This window comes from Eptatretus burgeri, chromosome 15 (genome assembly GCF_056783735.1).
Source record: "Eptatretus burgeri isolate ZD-2024b chromosome 15, Ebu_testis_v1, whole genome shotgun sequence".
Classification (NCBI taxonomy): Eukaryota; Metazoa; Chordata; class Myxini; order Myxiniformes; family Myxinidae; genus Eptatretus; species Eptatretus burgeri.
Window position 1 is genome coordinate 54583881 of NC_140975.1, and position 22552 is coordinate 54606432.

Genomic DNA, 22552 nt, shown 5'->3' on the forward strand with positions numbered 1-22552 from the left:
GGTCAGCAAAATGGGTACCACTGTATACTGGTAGAGGGGCACTGCATCAGTGACAGTTATACTTCCAATAAATGATAGCTACCCCAGCAGCTAAGTTGTCATATGCAAGAAGAAGAAGAAGATTGATAAAGAAATTAATTACTTCATGATTATTATTTATTTTAATTAAACATTATTGTACACCGCTCCCTCCCATTTCTGTCTCTACGTACTGCATGGTGGCATCGCCGGGGCACCGAAATGTTGCACGCTGGAGGATTGGTTTATTTATTTGGCATCGGAACAGTGTACTTTGAATGTACCTCTACTTGTTGTAATTTGGTTTTCCTCATTGAAAACCTCATGGTAGGCGTTAGTATTTTATTACGTAGAATTTGATGCAAATACGTCTCTGGCTATGCCTTAACCTGTTAATGTCAACCTCCTGTTATATTTTATCTCAGAGGTCACAAGGATGAGAGAGAGAGAGCAAAAAGAGGTCAGATTATCAGAACTAATGGGGTGTCTGCCAAATGATTTTCAAAGGGTACATGACCTTTGACCTTTTGAAGCAAAAATCGAATCGGTTAATCTTTGTTTTACAGTTTATTGGCATCAAGTTCAGTTGAAAACCCTTCAGTGGTTCACAAGTTATTGTCTTAGTAAAAAAATCAGAATAGCACTCAACATCAATCGGTGTCTCTGCCCACATTATTACATCATTATACATACTATCAATTTTCATTTAAATTCCTTCAGCTGTTCTCAAATATCACGACCTCTGACCTGTGATGCTGAAATATAATAATCAGTTCGTCTTTGCATCATAAGACTACATACTTGTACCAAGTTTGACTTGGATCCCTTCAGCCATCACGGACGGAAAGCCGGCCGGGCAACCCCAAAACAATACCTTCGGCTATGGACATAATTTTCAATGAAATTGTAAAGGATACAATTTGGGTGTGGTCATGAAACAGCTTTGTTTCATATCGACAGAAGTAATACAGAATGCATGTGTATAGACAATTGTCACCTGCAATAATCGCACTGTGGTCACTAACATTTGTCTATCACTTGCCACGATTAGATGTCGCTTTCATAAAAAGCAAGTCATAAGCTTCCAGATGTCATTGCATCTTATATTAGGACATTAATCGTTGCTCTGCATCGAATGGTCGCAGTTTGATTGCATTGTCCAGAGACAATGTAATTGGACTAAACGAGAGATTGCATACATTTTAACAGCTTCACTTAGAACTGTCACATCCTTTAATGAATGTACATTTAAAAATTCAAAATGTTTAACTTTTCTCTTTATCTGTAAGCATTGCTAATCAACATATTTTGAAGACTTGCAAATTGTCATAGAACATTGTTCCTTCTAATCAGGACAATGAAAATGCCTTTTTCTTTGCATAATCAAAGTTTAGCCCATTCAAAATAATACCACAATTCATCTATTTTTTTTTTTAATTAGAAACCCCATCCCTAATCAAAACATTTTTCAGATTAAAATACCATGCAACCAAAATGAGTGACAATACCATTACTTAGCTTTAACAATGATCATATTTGAAATAAACATCATTAATCAAATAAATTTCTGCAATTGTAAAGTAATGGGAAGGGGAAGGACAGCTTGGGCTATCGAAGTTTACAAAAAGAAGAGTCGATGGGTGAAATATCCATCCAAACCACCACCAAAAAAATCTCAGTTGCAGCCTGTTGATACCTCCCAACAACCTGATACGACAACATAAAAAGTGTATTTTTACTCGTCCTGAGTATAAGAAAAGTGCACCAATCACATAGCCCCACAGTACAGTGGGTCTGTCACCGAGATGATAGCCACTTGGCACCGCGGTTCCACAGACTTAGTCATGACTTATGCAAGAGCCCCACATCTGTGTTGTTCCGCATGAAAAGTGAAATTGCACCAACGTCATGTAGCCTCCTCCAGAGCTTCATCTCCTTATTATAGTTGTGGTTGGCATAAAACCCCGTTTTCTTGTAAGTCTTGTCGTAGTAATGGTCCGAGAAGTTAGCATAGTTCTCGGTGAGGAAGCCAAATGCAGACACCTGGATACCGACAAGAAAATGCTAATCAAATTGCTGATGGCAATATTAAGATGGGGTGAGAGAGGAGGGGGAGTGAGGATGGGTTGAGGAAAGGAGGGGAGAGCGAGACCTCACCACACCGCTATACACTCCAGGAGGGGGAGGGAGCGAAGAGGATGGGGGGAGGGAGCGAAGAGGATGGGGGAGAAGGGGTGGTGGGGAAGGGAAGGGGGATGTTCTGGACATGCGTTTGATAGGGGGACTTAAGGGAAAGTGGGGAGAAAGGGGAACGGTCCCCTTCTAGCCGCATTCGGACAGGATTGAACGAAATTAGGTACGTTAAAACATCATGTTCACATGGGTTACACTAAATTCCCGGATAACGCCCAGAGACGTCAGTGGGTGGTGGAGGGTCTTTGGGAAAAAGGTAAGCGTGAGGGAAGGGAAAGAAGGGTGTTTTCCTTCAATCGTCAAAAATGCCGTGCCAGTGTTTGTGCCTTCATTTAATTTCCACACATACACGGAGCTCTGGAATCTCTGAACCTCAGACGAACGGTGGAATTTATCTGAGCAGCAGTTACGAATGCTGAAAAAAAGAAGCTTTCATTTGTCCAATTCGCACATTCTTTGACACCCCTGAATCTCCTCGACCTCGATAGAGTTGTGTGGTGGTGGGGATGGGGGGGGGGGGGTTGGAAGAGGATAACATGAGGGAAGGGAAGGCAGTGAGAGGGGAGGGGGAGGCAGTGTGAGGGGGAGGGGAGAATGAGGCAGCGTGAAGGGAGCGGGAGGCAGCATGAGGGGATGGGGGGGGCAGCGTATCGGGGTCATAAAACACACCCAAACAGCAACATTTTCTTTTAAACCGCCGTATTCTATATAAAACTGGATGGGAGCATTTAAAAATTAAAACCCATGCTATATACCTGGCAAAGACCTGGCCTGCATGCATGCCCCCACCCCATACACGTTCCTCCAATCTTGCAGTCCATGCACGTGCAATAGCGATATACTCATCCATTCCCTCACACACATGCACAGATTTCCCCACACCTGCACTGCACGGTGGCATGTCCACTCCCCACATACAGAAGCACATGGTTTGTGAGACAGCCGCACAAGCTCCTCCACAGCGCCATGCACCATGGGTGCGAGTTCAAGTTCGGACCGCGCGCCCACGAAACCCGCACACCACACACACGTAACCAAGCATGCAGGTATGTACACACCCCGCAGAGTCATTTGTACCACATCCGTGTGTGCTAAGTACCTCTTCACTTGCAGAAACTGCTGACTATTAATATATTGCAGCAACTTTTAGCACATTTATATTAATATTTTGTCATGAAAGCAGATCGCACAAAATGGTGAAAAAGAAAACTGCAAACGTAATTGCCAAAAAGAAAAGACCCCTGTGGACTGTATTGCCATGGCTTGCAAAAACAGGTTTCAGAGCACAGCGATCCTGTTCGTTAATTATTTTTGTTGCGCTCAATGAAGTTACACTTTCTGCACATTCCTTAACCTTTTCTTCACCCAATAAAATCATCCAAACAGTATAAAAAATTAAGCTCAATGCTTTTCTTAAATAAATACACTGAGTTATATAATAATAAAATTGCTAATTTGTATAAATTTTCAGATTTCATTCTGGATTCCGACCAAATCCACCACCAAATTATTTAGTCCACCAAATCCGCTTATCAAATAAGATACAATATTTTGATTATACACTCAAAATGGTGAATTATGACCCAAATGACCAAGGATGAGCCTTGATAAAGGAAAATTAAATAAGGCCAGTAATTATTTTCAAAAGAGGTGTTTAAATTAACCCTGTGGTGAATTAAAGGATGTGACGTGTGATCACATGTCGCGCGGCTCGCACACGGGACAGATAAAGCCAAGTCTCCGCACGGACGGGGTGATTGTCCCAGGGGCATTGTCATTTACGGCGGCGGTTCACTTGGTGCTCGTTGAATGGTGGGAATTGAGAGTATATCGGACTCCGTGCTTATGCTGATTTATCTTGCGGTGATCAATTGCACATGTATACATTGCTGCTTATGTACTCCTAGCTGCACCTGTATTCCCTGATGTGCCCGTAGAAGCGGCTTCAATCAAATGGAATAAAGCCTACACTCTGAAGGTTCTTCTCTCGCTTTCATTTCAATTTATTCCATTTGGTTTTCTCGGCTCTCTCAACCAACGATGGACAAGATCTACAAACCAGAGAGGTTCGACGCTGACCCAAACGCGACTGACTCGGAAATGAAATGGTCGCATTGGTTCCGTTCCTTCTCACACTATCTGACCATCATCGAAGAGGGAGCCGACAAATTGGCCGCCCTTGTGAATCATGTCTCGCCCAGTGTATTCAGGCTCTTCTCGGAGTGCGACACCTATGATGCAGCGATCGACGAGCTGCGGGCGCTCTACGTGAAGCGCAAGAACGAGGTGTACATACGACATCTTCTCAACACACGCAAGCAAGCAGCCGGGGAGACCATCGATCAGTTCCTGCAAGCTCTGAGGCAGTTGGGAAAAGACTGCAGTTTCCGGGCCGTAACCGCCGAGGAACACCGAGATGAAGCGACCCGAGAGGCATTCATCCAAGGGCTCAGATCAGCCCACATACGGCAACACTTACTGGAGAAAGCGCAACCCACTCTTGAAAAGGTAGCCGACCAGGCTCGAGCAATGGATACGGCTCAGCAGCAATCTGAGTCATATGGGACACCGATGCTGCTAATGAACGCCGCTACGGTGGAAACTCAAGGAACCCCACAGGGCACCCCTGACACAGAGGATGGAGAAAAATCCGAGGAATCGGATACCCAGACCTCGTCAAACTCCTCAGCAACTACTTCGGTTGGTAAATGCTTCTTTTGTGGGTACAAAAGACACCCCCGCAACAAATTCCCCGCCAGAGATGCCACATGCATGAATTGTGACAAGAAAGGGCATTATGCCAGGGTATGTAAATCTACTCTGAGAAATAAACCCACTTCTGCGCTCTCTACTCACAAAAGAAACTAACTGCAGCCTCACCGGGGAATCTATCCAAGGCTATCATCAACGTACGAATTAACGGGCATATGGCTGAAGCTCTGATTGATACCGGTAGCTCTGAGAGTTTCGTCAACAGCTCACTAGCGAAGGGCAGGAAATGGAAGATTCACCCGACAGACAATACGGAATGCATGGCCGCCACATCACTACAGTCCCGCGTACGAGGGTACTGCAATGTTGAATCGGACGTAAAAGGGTACACGCATCGGGATGTAAGGGTACTGGTCCTTCGTGATTTATGCGCAGACGTAATTCTGGGTCATAATATCCTCAAGCATCACACGAGCGTCGAAATACCCTTTGGAGGAAGCAAACCTCGTCTAATTTTAAATGCTCTGACCACCGCAGAGGTAACGTCCTCCCTGCTGTTTGCTAACTTGTCGCCGGACTGTAAACCGATAGCGATCAAATCGCGACGATATACCACTGCCGATATGAACTTCATCACTTCAGAGACCAAGCGATTACTGGAAGAAGGGATTATAGAACCGAGCGATTCGCCATGGCGCGCGCAGGTGTTGGTCACCAACAACCAGAACCATAAGAAACGAATGGTTGTCGATTACTCTCAAACGGTCATTCGTTTCACCCAACTCGATGCCTACCCTTTGCCGCGCATAGACGAGATGGTCGAACGCGTGGCCAATTATAAAATATTCAGCACCATCTATTTGCGAAGCGCCTATCATCAAATTCCCATCCGAGAGGAAGACAAACCTTACACCGCGTTCCAGGCAGGTAGACGCCCCTACCAATTCAGGAGGATTCCGTTCGGTGTCACGAATGGAGTAGCTTGCTTCCAACGAGTTATGGACGACATCATCTCAGATGAAAACCTCAAAGACACTTTCGTTTACGTGGACAATGTCACGGTGTGCGGTAAGGATCGGGGGGAACATGATATGAATCTGGACAGATTCTTGAGCATTGCTAGGAAATATAATCTGACCCTCAACTACGAGAAATGCGTATTCTCGGCAAGGTCAATTGACCTTCTCGGCTACACAATATACGACGGCACGATTAAGCCCGATCCTGAACGATTGCGCCCACTTCGTGAGCTACCCCCACCTCAGGACCTGCAGACAATGCGCCGGGTGATCGGCATGTTCGCATACTACGCGAGATGGATCTCCCAATACTCCGAGAAAATACATCCCCTAGTGCATTGCAAAAACTTCCCACCAGATGCCGCTGTTGTAAAAGCTTTCCACAGCCTCAAAAATGATATCAGTAATTCCGTGGTATTATCGATCGACAGCTCGGTGCCCTTCGTGGTGGAAACGGATGCTTCTGATCACGCGATCGCCACGACGCTCAATCAGTCTGGGCGACCCGTCGCGTTCTTCTCGAGAACTCTCTCTGGAAGCGAGCAGAGACACTCAGCAATAGAGAAGGAAGCGTACGCTATTGTCGAAGCCCTACGTAAATGGAGACACTATTTACTGGGAAACCACTTCACGCTCGTCACGGACCAGCGATCCGTTGCATTCATGTTTGATGGGAAAAATAACGGGAAAATTAAGAATGAAAAAATTATGAGATGGCGGATAGACCTAGCTTGCTATAGTTACGACATTGTTTACCGGCCCGGGAGGGAAAACCCTGCTGCAGATACCTTCTCTCGGGTCTACTGTTCGGCGACAATCAGTCGGGCTTTGCAAGACCTACATGTGTCTCTTTGCCACCCAGGGGTAACCAGAATGGCACATTTCGTGCGCAGACAAAACCTTCCCTATTCTATCGAAGATATTAAACAAATGAATGCTTCATGCCCTGTTTGTGCTGAACTAAAACCCAGATTCTATGGCGCGGCATCTGGCAGGTTGATCAAGGCCACTTCTCCCTTCGAGAGACTAAATATCGACTTCAAAGGGCCCCTGCCGACCGAGACAGACAACAGATACATATTCACTGTTGTTGATGAATACTCAAGGTTTCCTTTCGCATTTCCGTGCTCGGATATGACCTCGGGCACTGTCGTGAAATGTCTCTCTGACCTCTTCGCTATGTTTGGGAAACCTTCGTACATACATTCAGACAGAGGGCCGTGTTTCATGTCGGCCGGGCTAAAACAGTTCCTATTAGAGCACGGCATAGCAACTAGTCGAACGACGGGTTACAACCCACAGGGTAATGGGCAGGTGGAACGGTATAACGGAGTCATTTGGAAAGCCGTAACTCTGGCGTTGAAATCAAGAGGACTGGGCCCCGGGCAATGGGAGGTTACCCTTCTCGACGCTCTGAATTCCATACGCTCTTTGCTCTGCACGTCCACCAATGCAACTCCTCACGAACGAATGTTTACTCATCAGCGACGTTATGTTGACGGCCAAACGGTGCCCAACTGGCTAACCCATCCCGGAACAGTGTTCATGAAACGCCCGGTACGACAAAGCAAGTATGAACCCATGGTGGAGGGGGTTGAACTCATCGATACTAATCCAGAGTATGCTCATGTCAGACTCCCGGATGGCAGGGAGACCACTGTGTCGGTTCGCCATTTGGCTCCCTCAGGTACTCCTCCCGCAGGTACACCACCATCTGGCACTCCTCTCTCTGACATCCCCTCTCCAGGAACTCCACCCGGGAACGGTGGCGACGGAGCTGCTGCGTTCCACCCGAGAGCGATTGGGGAGTCATCCCCGGCACGAGTCGAGGCTCACCAAGAGGATCGGAAGCCTCCCTCAAGTGAAACCGCCATTTACTCCCGGAGAGGTCGACGGATAAAACCCCCTCGCCGACTCGATCTGTAAAGGGGATTATCGGCATCCTCGATGCTCATGCTCCTATATGCTCATTATATCATATATCGATGCTCATTACCATGCTCCTACAACTCAAAATAATCCTCACTGCTTGGCATGTATGCTTCTGTAGTTTAAATAGTTCGCGTTGCTTGAAATGTATACTCCTATAGTGCTGAAGTAATCATGGTGCGTTAGTTGGACCTCTAGTTACATTTTAAAGACGGGGAGAATGTGGTGAATTGAAGGACGTGACGCGTGATCACATGTCGCGCGGCTCGCACACGGGATAGATAAAGCCAAGTCTCCGCACGGACGGGGTGATTGTCCCAGGGGCATTGTCATTTACGGCGGCGGTTCACTTGGTGCTCGTTGAATGGTGAGAATTGAGAGTATATCGGACTCCGTGCTTATGCTGATTTATTTTGCGGTGATCAATTGCACATGTATACATTGCTGCTTATGTACTCCTAGCTGCACCTGTATTCCCTGATGTGCCCGTAGAAGCGGCTTCAATCAAATGGAATAAAGCCTACACTCTGAAGGTTCTTCTCTCGCTTTCATTTCAAACGCAAACACCCAATTTTCACTCATGCACTTCTCTGGCATTCCTTAACTATGCATGCAACGTTTCAGGCCACTCGGTTTCATGGTTTTGGAGGAGACACACTGACATACATTTATATATGTATATACTGTATATACATAACTGAGTTTGTGTTTGTGGGTCATAAGCACCACCCATTCTACAGGCCACGCCTTCCCCTCCCTCTCCCAGCCTCACAAACACAGCCCATTAGCCAGACCATGCCTTTCCCTTCAGCCACCCAGAAATCACCGCCATCTTTTTCATACCGCATAGCTCTGATTGTTCAATGGCCTCTGATTTACATTTGAAGATTGAACACGTCTTCGATGATTAAATAAAGGTACCATTTTGAGAAAACAAATGACATTTTGATTACAACTCAAACAAGGTAATGAATTTTTTTATTTTTTTTTGCGGCGATTACAGCAGTGGTCTAATATACACCGCCCAATGAAGGCGCTTTCTCATAATGCAGAGGAAAGAAAATCATGGTCTTTCATTGAAAATAATTCTTTCACTTTTGGCTTTCGCCCGACTTTTCAAGGCTTATAAATGAACTAACATTAAAATTGGCTTGGTCGTGAAATGCCTACATTCGTAATTAATTAGTCGGGAGGCCGCCAGGGAAATTCCTCAGAGATATTTATCATGTACACGTACACTTTAAAGTTATACGAGATGTACACATACACTTTCGTACACTCAACATCACCTGAGTTTATGTACATTTTAAAACTGAACGCAAATTTGCATTTTCATTACAACAAAAATAGTCATGATTTATATTTGAAGTCTTCAATTATTAAACAAGCTCAAATAAGCTAAGATCCTCGTCCTCTTAATGATGACGTCATAAAAACGAATATGACGTCATTGTGACGTATCAAAGCCTGGTGTTGGCTTAGTGGTTAGGGTGGCGGCTTGGGATCCCAGGGTCCTGAGTTCAAGCCCCGTTGGCTGCTGAATTAACACCAGGGGGTTGACTCAGCCTGTCATCCTTCCGAGGTCGGCGAAATGAGTACTAGTGTACAGGTCCCGGTGTATGCCCCGGTTAGAATAAGTGTACCATATCCCTGTGGCGACCAGGGTCATAAGAGGCGACCAGGGTTGGCGTCAGGAAGGGCATCCGGCCATAAAACATTGCCTCAAGAAAAAGCCAAACCCCTGCACAGCAGGGAAAAATGGCTGTAAAAACGGTCATTTTTTTTTTTTTTTGTGACGTATCAGGTTTGCGATAAATTATCTGTGCTAATGCCCAGCTTGATTCCCACGAACAAAATTTAAACAGCTTGCCTAGTTTCGGAGACAATGGTATAGGCGATTTCCATTAGCGGCGATATTATGACGTCAACTTTTTTTCTCGGAAGAATTTCCAAAATCGGAGATAGTTACTGCCTGCGCGTGGGCTTTCTGCATATACATGGCAAGTTTCACGAAGATCCGATGAAAACTCTGGGTTGTGAAACAAAAAATGTCAAAAAGTAGGAATGACGTCATAAAAATTGATACGACGTCATAGTGATGTATCATATGTGCGGTAATTCATCTCTGCTAATGCCCTGTTCGATTCCCGCAAACAGAATTCAAAAAGCTTGCCTAGTTTCAGAGATAATTTTTTAGGCGATTTCCATTAGCGGAGATATTTTGACGTAATAACTTTTTTTCTAGGAGAAATTTTCAAAATCGGAGATGGTTACTGTCTGCGCAGGGTACTTTTACATATATATGCCAAGTTTCAGGAAGTTTCGATGAAAACTGTAGGCTGTGAAACAAAAAAGTCCACAAGAAGAAGATGAAGAACAACAACCTGAGTAAGACTTAGAGATCCTCCACGAGGATCTAAAAATAAAAAAAAATGTCCTTTTGTTGGCATTTTGTATGTACTGTATGCTGTTGAGATGTCCAGGTGTGTGTTCAGTTACCAAGTAGCTAGCTAGCACTTGACAAGCCAACCATTCCTTATTGACGGTTTCAAATGGAGTGCTTGCTTGAGTTGAGTGCTTAAGCCACTAGGTGAGCGCTCTACAAGAAACTTGGTAACTGTACACAAGCAACTACATTTGGTAACTAACGGAGGGAGGGAGGGGTTGGGTGGGAAGGGGCAGGGGAAGGTATGAGGTAGGAGTCTGAGGGACTGGGGTGGGAGGAGGCAGGGGAGGGGTGGGATGATGGAGTGGAAGAATGAGGGAGGGAAGTGGTGAGGTGGGATGAGGGAGGGGAAGGTGTTGGAGGAGAGACCCAGCATTGCCCGGCAACACCGGCTACCTTTGCTGGTATATCGATGTATACATCCACACATGAGGGGCATACCAAAAATCATGAGCATCAGTGGATTCCACACATTTGTGCCGAATATAGTAGAACACAAGTTATTAGCAAAATGTATCCACTCCAATATAAACACAGGCTCGATGGATGCACACCACTGGTGTTCCCACAATCCAGTGTGACAAAATTCCTGTCAATGACATCGTTTCGACAACGTGCAGCGATTGAATTCCTCGTAAAGGAGAACTCAGCTGCAGATATCTACCACCAATTGAGTCAGGTGTCTGAAGATGCCTGCACGGGTGTTAGCAGTGTCAGAAGGTGGGTGAAACATTCAAAGACAGAAGCATGGACATCACTGATTAACCATGCTGTAGTCGGCAGAGAAGTGCCACGACTGAAAGCAACAAGCAGAAAGTTGATACGCTCATCAGTGATGACCGTAGGGTGACTGTTAGGGAGATCGCAGCACAGCTTGGCCAAGGACACCATACCGTACAGGAGATGAGAGTGACCTTGGGATATTGGAAAGTTTGCTCCCACTGGGTTCACTGTTTGCTTACAGAGGAACACAAAAAACACGCATGGATGTGTCATCACAGTTGCTTCAATAACAAGCTGCCGAGGGTGATGACTTCCTGTTCCACATCGTGACTGGTGATGAAAGCTGGTTACACCATTTTGACCCAGAAACCAAGCAGCAAAGCATGGAATTGCATCACTCCACCTCTCCCCCCCCCCAAAAAAAAGGCCAAAAGAATACCTCATCAATGCAGCTTGCCATGTTCAGATGCTCAAAATGAAGCGTGCACTTCAGGAAAAGCACCCGATGAATCTCAAAGAATGGCTGGGAAGTGCTCCCTCACTCCCTCCCCCTCCCCCACCCATACAGTCCAGACATGCCCCCTCAAACTACCATCTGTTTGGACCCATGAAAGTTCACATGAGAGGCCAGCACTATTAAAACTGCATGTGTAGCTGGCAGTCCAGATAGCCATGCGTAGCTGGTTGCGAAGTGTTGGAACGGACTTCGACCACAATGGGATTTTTAAGCTCGTGCATCGCTGGCAGAAATGTGTGGATCATTCTGGAGATTTTGTAGAAAAGAATTGTGGTATGTCCAGTTACAATTGACAGTATCAATTTTCCTCCATGTACCTTTGTTTTACTGTACAATAAATGTGCTCACGACTTTCAGTTCGACCCTCGTGTATATATAAGGGAGCCGTTGAAAAATGCAAGTTGTCGCAAACGTCTCTCACCTCATCACAGACGTAGAGGGCAGTGAGCAAAGCAAAGGCACCAGTACTCGGCCTGTAAATGTTACGGGACTGGCTCTTCATAATGGGAGCTGGCAGTAACCTGATTAGAGTGAAAAGAAAAAAAAATAAGGGGAGCATTGCATTTACTTTTTCAGGCACATTCTGCAAAAGATCAACTTTCAGTTAAAAAACAAAAAATTCCAACCGACATTTTTGGTAAAATTTTATCCAAAATGTTAAGCTTCACACTTATTACGATTGTTTTGTTTATTTTTACCTGTTTCGGAGGTATCGACTGAAGTCAGGGTGTATCATCTTGAATTTCTCTGCTGTCAAGTTGGGACCAAGTAAATTTGACGGACTAAGGAAGGTGGATGAGTAAGTATCACCAAATTAAAACCTGTGTGACATGAGTTCGTTTTCTCATTAAGCACAGGTATCGACAGTATAACAAGACCAAATAAATTTTGTGTTTCACAAACTTCCATCAATTACCATGAACGAAGCAACTACTCATGAAAAGTCTTCTTTTTTATAATTCTTTTTTTAAACGATGTCAGAGTGCCTTAAGCCCTAATGTGGCATGACGAGTGGCTGCCAGATGTGTACTACAGGTTACTTGACAACGGCTCATGCTGCAAAAAAAAAAAAATCATGTAATTGCTCGATGAGAACTCGAGCATTTCTAATGTCGACTTAATGAGTTTGAATAACATTAAAATGCACCATGTTTTCTCATTTTTTTATCATCATTATTATTTGCTCAGAAATGGAGTCAAAAATGCTAACTCAAACAGATTATAGACAGCATGCATAAATAAGCCCTTGTTGCATATTGTGGGAAACACAGAAATCAGGTCAACAGCTTTCTGGCAAATGGTTGGCTTCATTACACTTCCTTGACACTCTCCCTCCTGCCACTCACAAGCTTCAGCTTGCTCCTTCCTCTCTGCCATCATGGGAGAAAGCATTAAATACAGCGAACCTGGTGCAGTACTAGGAGCGATGAAGCAACGCTGGGCTCAACAATCAATGCCATGCCAAGGAGGCAATTCAAAAATAACAATTATTTGTAATTGAACTTCTCTTAAAAAGTTTAGTGCTACTGCTGTGGGGTTATAACTCGTGCATAGTTCAAAACAACCCCGACTTTAAAATGCAATGAAGAAATTAACTTTACAGGTGACATAAGGTGAAGGTTTTATTATCCCCACACTTTTTGGGGGGGGGGAAAAAATCAGGAGGATATTGGAATTGGCTGTCTGTCTATCTGACATGCTATCTCCTCAAACGGTTGTGCAGGAATTCACCAAACTTGGTAGTTACGATCAGCACATGGTAAGAACGTGCAAGAATATTATCATTTTTATCCCTACTCCGTGGGATGGGGTCAAAAGGTCAAGTACCAAAAAGTGGAATGACGGGCACATTTTTTTAATGAAACTTTGTATATGCAATCACCATTTGGGGAGGCATGACATGTCAAACTATTTTTTTGGATTCAACCCCCGGTTCATGCTTCAGGGGGTGGGGACTTAGGTTAATGGGGGTCAAAACAGGAAAAAAAAATTTCATTCAAAATCTGATATTGGGTCAACCCTGATGGAACTTTTTGCCATCTTTTAACTCTGCTTGAGGTGGGAAGCGTGATGATTTGAGATGGCACACCATTGACTTCGCTTTAGTTACCTCCGCCACCGAAGGTGGATAAAGGTTATATTTTCACCCCTGTCTGTCTGTTTGTGAACAGGATATCTCAAAAAGTTGTGGACGGATTCAGACAAAATTTGGTGGGCAGGTTGGGTATGTAACAAGGAAGAATTGATTCGATTTTGTTGAAGATCTGAATCTGGATCTGAGAATTTTTTGTCTGATTTTTCACCATTGACTGATAGGTCTAAAACGATATATAGCATGATATCTCAAAAAAAAATTATGGACTGATTCGGACAAAACTTGGTGGATAAGTTGGTGAGGTGACAAGAACAACCTGATTAAATTTTAGTTCAGGTCCAAATCCAGATCTGGCCAATCAGTGGGAAACAAAATGTAAACTAATCAGGCCATTATAGTTTTGTCTTTGTGACTTGTCAGTTGCTCTTTATGTCACATTGGTACTCAGCCAGAGGAATCAAACCAATAATTTGTAGAATACAACACAAGTTGACACCATCTTCGTACCGTGTGCAAAAAAGGTATTTCCTTTTTGATCCACACCCTCACACCCATGCATACCCACTACTTACTTAATTCCCTTCTCTCGGCCCTTCTCCACAAGCACACCTTTTGCAGCTGCCGTCACCAAGAAGTAGTCACGGTCATGGTCTGGTATGAACACATACCGAGTCTCCTAAAACAGAAAGTAATAAATTACAAATGTTTTTTGATAGTTTTCAAATGGAATGAACAGCAAGCAGTTTATCATCTTTGACTCAATAACATTTGGCTGACAAGGTTTGGTTCATAAAAGAGATAAAATTAAAACATTCTCAGAGAACACCACAAATAATCGAAACATCAGACCTGAGAGCCTTGCTTGCAGTGTAGTTATACAAGTTGGTTCCTGAATTTTTAAAAACCAAGTTCGCTCTACTTTAACAATGATGCAATTTGATCGGGGGAGGGATGAGTGGATTTCCCTGGTTCTGTTTTATATATTTTTTAATCCCTCGCACTGCACTTCAAATTGACATCGGATGAAGAGATAAATTTATCCCCCCATTAAAAGATTTTGTATTAATGGTGATTGAATTCGTGAAATTTTAAAATCTCACATTTAAATGTCAGGTAAGGTTAGATCTGTGACCTGCTACAGGTACCATGTAAACCTGTACTAACCTGTTCCATGGTCGGGTTGTCGGCGACTAAACCATCTCCCCCACCAGGTTTTCTGGTGAGGAGGGTGTTTGGATATGGACACCCAGCAGGATTAAAAACAAAACCTGTCAAATGGTGGAGGAGCTCCTTGTGAGCCAACGGCCATCCATATCTAGTGCCCAACTGTGTCTGCGGATGTCCTCCTGCAGTTGGGTTACTTTTTTATTAGGAGGTTGGTGGCAGGATTTGCACTCTGGCCACCGTAAAACCCTTCATTCCGCAAAAAAATCTGAAAACCCACTCCGTGGGAGTACCTCCTGTGCAGCTTCCCTTTGCAGGGCAGCTCACCGGATGATGGGATTGGGGCAAAGCCTTCGGGACCCCCAATCTTTGATGATAGGAGGGAAACCACGAGGTAACATCCCTGGGTCAGATTGCGGGAGAGTGTGTCGGAGTGGTGCTGAGGTGTCGTCCACCAGACGGCAGTCTCCTTGGGTTAACCTGAGGCGGTCCCTTCGGGTGGGTGCCTGGAATGTCCTATCCCTAAGAGAGGATGATCACCTGTCTCTGTTATCATCTGAGCTCAAGCGTTTGGACATCGGGATTGCAGCTCTCTCTGAGGTTCGGAGACCGGATTGCAGCGAGATAATGGTGGGTGGTTACACCTACTATTGGTCTGGTCGCTCTGATGGTTACGATACCCAAGGAGTTGCTGTAGCTGTGTCCAATAAGCTGACCCCAATGATAATTGAGGTAACTCTGGTCAACGAGCGTATTATGAGATAAAGGATTCGTCACTCCTGAGGTGTCATTTCCCTGGTCTCTGTTTATGCTCCGACTGAGGCGAGTGATCTCACAGAGAAGGATGCATTCTACGCCACACTCGAGTCTGTGGTTGATCAGTGCCCCATATGAGACACACTACTAGTCTTGGGGGATTTCAATCATCGACTGGAACTGATAGGGATGGTTATGAGGTGTGTGTTGGTCCCCATGGGTCAGGAACTATGAACCAGAATAGCACTAAGTTCCTTGACTTTGCAAGAAGTCATGGACTTAGGGTGGCCGGTTCATGGTTTCAGCGCCCACAAGCTCATCGCTGGACTTGGTATTCTCAACGCTGGCGGTGTGGCAAAGGAGATTGACCTTGTCCTCATTGACGGTCGTTGGAGGATGATCCAGAACTGCAGGGTCCACCGGAGTGCTCAGTTCCTCAATAATGACCACAGGCTTGTTGTAGCAACTCTAAAGCTGCACCTTAAATCCTGGAGAATGGTACCATCCCAGCCTAGGCTGGATGTTGGCAAGCTCAGGGATGAGAGAGTAGCTGAGGAGTTTGCGAACAGGCTGAGTGGACACTTGGGGGGTCCTGGTGCTTTGGGGGGGTCCTAAAGAGTTGTGGAGTGCCTTCAAGACCACCGTCCTTGTTGTTGCCGGTGGATGTCTTGGAACTCACTGCAGGGCAAAGAAGAATTTTGTCTCTCAAGGGACACTGGATACCATTGACCAGAGTCGCAGGGCCAGGCTGAATGGCAGAGCTGAGCTGTTCAGGGAGCTGAGGCGTAAAACTGTATGTGCACTAAGGGTGGACAAGGAGGCCTATGTGCGAGGAATCTGTGAGGGGGTAGAGCATCACCTGTAGACAGGTGATTCTCGTCCCGCTTACAGGGGAATTCTCGCATTGCGTTCATCCAAGCTCATCCCTCGGAGCACTGCAGTTAGAGCAGAGAGTGGTAGGCTCTTGACAGAGGAGTCTGATGTGAAGGCCCGCTGGGCCGGTTACTTTGAGCGGTTGTACCAGGCTGATCCCCCAGCTGTCGAGTTGGACGTCAAGGGTGTTACAATCCCTGTTGCTGACCCTCAAATCAACTGTGGTCCACCTTCGCTTGTGGAAACACGGGCTGCGGTGAACCGGTTGAAACGGCGTAAAGCTCCAGGGATCTGTGGCATCCATGCTGAACTTCTCAAGGCTGGTGGAAATGCTGCACTCGTGTCGTTGCATGCAGTTTTGTGCTCTGCCTGGAACACAGGCATCATCCCAACTGACTGGAAGAGGGGCCTTGTTGTCCCTCTCTGGAAAGGGAAGGGTGATCGCCAAGACTGCAACAACTACCGAGGGGTGACGCTGCTCTCAGTGCCAGGCAAGGTCTTTGATAGGATAATTCTTGATAGGGTTCGCCACCATCTGCTTGAGCACCAGCGTCCAGAGCAGTCAGGCTTTACACCAAAGAGGTCAACGATTGACCTTATCCTTGCTCTTCGTGTCCTCACCGAATGCAGTCGAGAGTTTCGGCAGGGGCTGCTTACAGCCTATGTTGATCTCTGTTAGGCGTTCGATTCAGTGAATCAGGATGTCCTCTGAAGGATTCGTGGTCTTCGTGGGGTGCCACCAAAACTGATCGATCTGATGTCTGAACTCTACTCTGGTACTGAGAGTGCTGTGAAGTGTGGTGGTACCATCTCTGACTTATTTCCAGTTGTTACTGGAGTTAGTCAGGGGTGTGTACTGGCCCCCATACTTTTCAGCACTTGTATGGACTGGATTTTAGGGAGGATGTTGGAGCGATCAAGCTGCGGTGCATCATTTGGGAATGTCAAGATCTTGGGCCTTGATTTTGCAGATGATGCAGTCATCTTTGCGGACACTTTAGATATCCTTTTGGGGGCCCTCGAGGTGCTGAATGAGGAGTCGGAGCCGCTGGGATTACGGGTTTCTTGGGTCAAAACTAAGATCCAGGCTTTCGGTGACATCTTGGATGCTGCTGTCCTGTCTGTGTCTGTTTGTGGTGAGGATGTTGAGGTCGTGGAGAGATTCACTTACCTTGGCAGTGATATTCATGTCTCTGCTGGCTGTGAGTCAGAGGTCAATAGACATCTGGGTCTAGCCTGGGGAGTCATGGATTCACTGGATAATGGGGTGTGGTGCTGCCGGTACCTGTGCGGGAGGACGAAAGTCCGAGTCTTCAGGTCCTTGGTGCTTCCAGTCTTGCTCTATGGATGCGAGACTTGGACTCTGACCAATGAACTGAGATGGAGACTTAATTCCTTTGGTACCAGGTCTCTTCGGAGAATCCTTGGCTATCGCTGGTCGGACTTTGTGTCCAACGAGCGGTTGCTGAGAGAGACTCGGATGAGATTTGTTACCTGCATGGTCCGTGAGCGTCAGCTGCGGCTGTATGGATATGTGGCTCGTTTTCCTGACGCTGATCCTGCTCACCAGATTCTTTCAGCGAGGGAGTCTCATGAGTGGAGGAGGCCAGTGGGCCGACCACGTGCCTCGTGGTTGCAGCAGGTTGACCATCATCTCAAGGAGATGGGGATGGGCTTGGCATCTGCCTGGGGGATGGCCAGACGGAGGCCCCTGGAGTACCGGCGGAAAGTGGACGCAGCGACGCGCTGTTCTGGCACATGCTCCACGACCTGACCTGACATTTAAAAATGATAAACGTCCACACAGATGCACACAATCACCCATCCATACATCCCTTTTAAGCATGAACTGATTGTGTGGTCAGAACAAGCTTTTATAAATCAGCAAACAACACAACATCAGCAGGACATCGTGGTAAGTTTTTCATATTTCATAACATCAGCAGGTAAAACAGCACAACACCACACTTATTTATTTTCTTTCTCATCTGGGTAATATCTCGGACACCTTTTGAGCGAAGAAACTGATATTTGGACATGACAGTGAACAAGTGTTTTAGCGATAAATGGTGTTTTTGATTTAATGATTCATCAATTAATTATTCATTTTTCGATGAATTACTTGATTTTCAAAAAGTTACAGATTCGGATGAAACAGTGGTGGTTTCGGTGTGCTCTTCGCCAATTGATTAAGAAATTAATTATTTTACAATTATTATTTATTTATTTTAATTACACAATTAATGAATTAATTAATCAACAATGATTGAACACCGCTCCCTCCCCATTCTGTCTCCATGTGCTGCATGGCGTGTAGGTATGATTTCTACACATTCACCTTATTAGTACTTTTGTGCACATAAACTATAAGTATCATTTGTACACATTCACCTCAGAAGTGCACCACTCCCTCCCAATTCCATTCTCCATGTGCTGGACGGCAGCATCGCCGGGAAATGAAGGTGACCTGGCTGTGTCGCGTACTGGAGGAAATGTTATTTATTTATTTATTTGGTATGGGGACGGTGTACTGCCTCGCCACTGCCTGCACGGAGCCGAACCCTCGCCACTGCCTGCACGGAGCCGAACCCTCGCCACTGCCTGCACGGAGCCGAACCCTCGCCACTGCCTGCACGGAGCCGAACCCTCGCCACTGCCTGCACGGAGCCGAACCCTCGCCACTGCCTGCACGGAGCCGAACCCTCGCCACTGCCTGCACGGAGCCGAACCCTCGCCACTGCCTGCACGGAGCCGAACCCTCGCCACTGCCTGCACGGAGCCGAACCCTCGCCACTGCCTGCACGGAGCCGAACCCTCGCCACTGCCTGCACGGAGCCGAACCCTCGCCACTACCTGAACGGAGCCGAACCCTCGCCACTGCCTGCACGGAGCCGAACCCTCGCCACTACCTGAACGGAGCCGAACCCTCGCCACTGCCTGCACGGAGCCGAACCCTCGCCACTGCCTGCACGGAGCCGAACCCTCGCCACTGCCTGCACGGAGCCGAACCCTCGCCACTGCCTGCACGGAGCCGAACCCTCGCCACTGCCTGCACGGAGCCGAACCCTCGCCACTGCCTGCACGGAACCGAACCCTCGCCACTGCCTGCACGGAGCCGAACCCTCGCCACTGCCTGCACGGAGCCGAACCCTCGCCACTGCCTGCACGGAACCGAACCCTCGCCACTACCTGAACAGAGCCGAACCCTCGCCACTGCCTGAATGGAGCCGAACCCTCGCCACTGCCTGCACGGAGCCGAACCCTCGCCACTGCCTGCACGGAGCCGAACCCTCGCCACTGCCTGCACGGAGCCGAACCCTCGCCACTGCCTGCACGGAGCCGAACCCTCGCCACTACCTGCACGGAGCCGAACCCTCACCACTGCCTGCACGGAGCCGAACCCTCGCCACTGCCTGCACTGAGCCGAACCCTCGCCACTGCCTGCACTGAGCCGAACCCTCGCCACTGCCTGCACTGAGCCGAACCCTCGCCACTGCCTGCACTGAGCCGAACCCTCGCCACTGCCTGTACGGAGCCAACTCTCGCCACTGCCTGCACGGAGCCGAACCCTCGCCACTGCCTGCACTGAGCCGAACCCTCGCCACTGCCTGCACTGAGCCGAACCCTCGCCACTGCCTGCACGGAGCCGAACCCTTGCCACTGCCTGTACGGAGCCAACTCTTGCCACTGCCTGCACGGAGCCGAACCCTCACCACTACCTGAACGGAGCCGAACCCTCGCCACTGCCTGCACGGAGCCGAACCCTCGCCACTGCCTGCACGGAGCCGAACCCTCGCCACTGCCTGCACGGAGCCGAACCCTCGCCACTGCCTGCACGGAGCCGAACCCTCGCCACTGCCTGCACGGAGCCGAACCCTCGCCACTGCCTGCACGGAGCCGAACCCTCGCCACTGCCTGCACGGAGCCGAACCTTCGCCACTGCCTGCACGGAGCCGAACCCTCGCCACTGCCTGCATTGTGCTGAACCCTTACAAATGCCTGCACGTGCTGAATAACCCACTTTTCTCTGCAATTTTCGAATATTCGACAACTTGCTGCAAATTATTTATCTATTCCTTCAACCTTGTATAACTATCCTCAAGTGGGCCTTTTCCTCACACATCCTACAACAGTGACTCCCCTCTGCTTCCTCAACTCTTGATATGGCCCACATTAAGCATCCATCACAATTTATGGATCACTTCCTTTCTCCTTCACTCTTTATTTACACCCTTTTCCCCAGCATATCCCCAAGGTCCAACTAACAAACTCTGGACTTAAATGCTAGGCCTCACCCTGCCTCTTCGAATAAACTAATACAAATACCCACTAAACTGCTCTGAACACAGCTGCAACCTTCAGATACAAACCCCACAACCCCTGACACAAATCTCGATAAATTAGGCAAACCAACACACTAAAACCACTCATCTTGATCTGGCATTGGAGCTTACACACCCTCGTGCGAACAACCAGAAGTGATGTCATCGTGTCGTTATGTGAAAAACTCATTCAATTTTGTTTGAACCTAATGCCACTATTCATGTAAAATCCCATTTTAATGAACAAATTTAAACTCCATCTAACAATGAAATGTGGAATACGTGTTATTTGAGCCAGTGTCGACAAATTAAGTAAAGCCATCATGGCCAGTTCATAAAGTGTGATATTGGCCAAACAAGAAGAGCAAGGGAGTGGGGAAGTCATTACAAAATGTAAAAAAAACCAAAAAGTGTGCACTAGTTTACATAAATATCAATCCATCCATTGGGACCATACTCTGTGCAGAGCATTGGTGCTGCCAAAGCAGTCTCCTGGGCTACTGGGCACAATCCTGGACAGGTCGTCACTCTGACACAGACATAAATATACCTCGTTTAAATGCAGCAAAACCAAGGGGGGGGGGGGGAATCACTATGTTGAAACAGGATATTTATATCATGAGTATTTTCAATGGAGGGATAGAGGTGGTCGTGGGAAGGGTAATTTAAAGAGGAGGAAACAGTGTCCACTCACTTCAGAGATTGGCACCTTAAGAAAGCCACTGCCACGATAAGCAGCGAAAGAGTTCCGCATGGTGTTCGTTGAAAAGAAGTAGAAAGATGTCCGTTTCCCCACGTCCTCCTCAAAGCCATGCAATATTGCACCATTCATCCTGTACGATAGTGCAAAGGACATCAGAGCAAATGAAACTCGGCACAGAGATATAAAATCGAATATTGACAATACCACAAAATGCCATAAATCAGAGGTGGATTCTGGAAAACGAGGAGGGGGGTTAATCATATGGTTCGCAGGTTCAAATAACTCCCCTCCCCGAACTCCCTTCATTGAACCAGCATTTTTCTTGATTTGAAACAAGATAATTCACCAACCTCATTTTACCAGAACTACAAGATGGGGGCAACGAAAACCAGAACACTTTACAGGCCGTCAGACAAGGAGATGGATGGAAGGTATGCAAAGAACAACAACACACCAGTTCCGGAACGTCGTGGGAGCAAGGAGAAAGATTACAAAAGTTTCAGAGGAGGTGCAGGTACGTCCACAACAGCTGGTGGAGCTATCCTGTTTCCCTCCAAGCAACGTAAACCAGTCAGAGGAACAACTCAAGATAACGTTCAAAAGCCTTTCATGGGACACTCACGTGCCGGGAAAAACAAAAGTGATGAGGGCCATCTACCAATACGCCACGGCAGGTTACAAGGCTACGAGAAATGCGACTCTCATCTTCCGAATCCCCCCTGAAGAGGAGGGGAAGAGGCTGGATTGTATTTGCTTAGGCATTTGCCCAAATAAAACAATATATACAGCTACCATACGTTTCAGTGTCTTGCGAATGCAAGAACCACAAAAACCTCCGAACACGTTCGTTGTTTTAGCCACAGAAATAGCAAAGATCCATAACACAAGTGATTGTTGGGTCTGCATGAAGCCGCCAAAAGGGTCTTTGGCGGGCATTCCTATGACGGTGCGGCCCAAACCTTTCCACAAATTTCTTTCTAGTCCCCTGAAGGGATTAACCGTGAATATAACCAACGAGACGCAGGAGCGGGCATTCAAGCCTGGGGACCCTGGGGTCGACCTGGGACAACTCCCCTCTCCAA

General features: G+C 46.9%; 1 protein-coding gene across 2 annotated transcripts in view; it reads right to left on the minus strand.

Annotated features, from left to right (window-relative positions):
* Positions 1 to 570: 570 nt before the first annotated feature.
* LOC147012196 (alpha-N-acetylgalactosaminide alpha-2,6-sialyltransferase 2-like) overlaps positions 571 to 22552 on the minus strand; it is a 63922-nt gene continuing 41940 nt past the window's right edge. For both annotated transcript variants that reach the window (XM_085856028.1, XM_085856027.1), the window contains exons 5-9: positions 21462 to 21600; positions 14225 to 14328; positions 12256 to 12339; positions 11979 to 12078; positions 571 to 2061 (exon numbers count right to left, since the gene is read on the minus strand). In XM_085856028.1, the coding sequence (XP_085712154.1) occupies positions 1861 to 2061; positions 11979 to 12078; positions 12256 to 12339; positions 14225 to 14328; positions 21462 to 21600 (628 nt within the window). In that variant the 3' untranslated portion in view covers positions 571 to 1860. The remainder of the gene's footprint in view (positions 2062 to 11978; positions 12079 to 12255; positions 12340 to 14224; positions 14329 to 21461; positions 21601 to 22552) is intronic.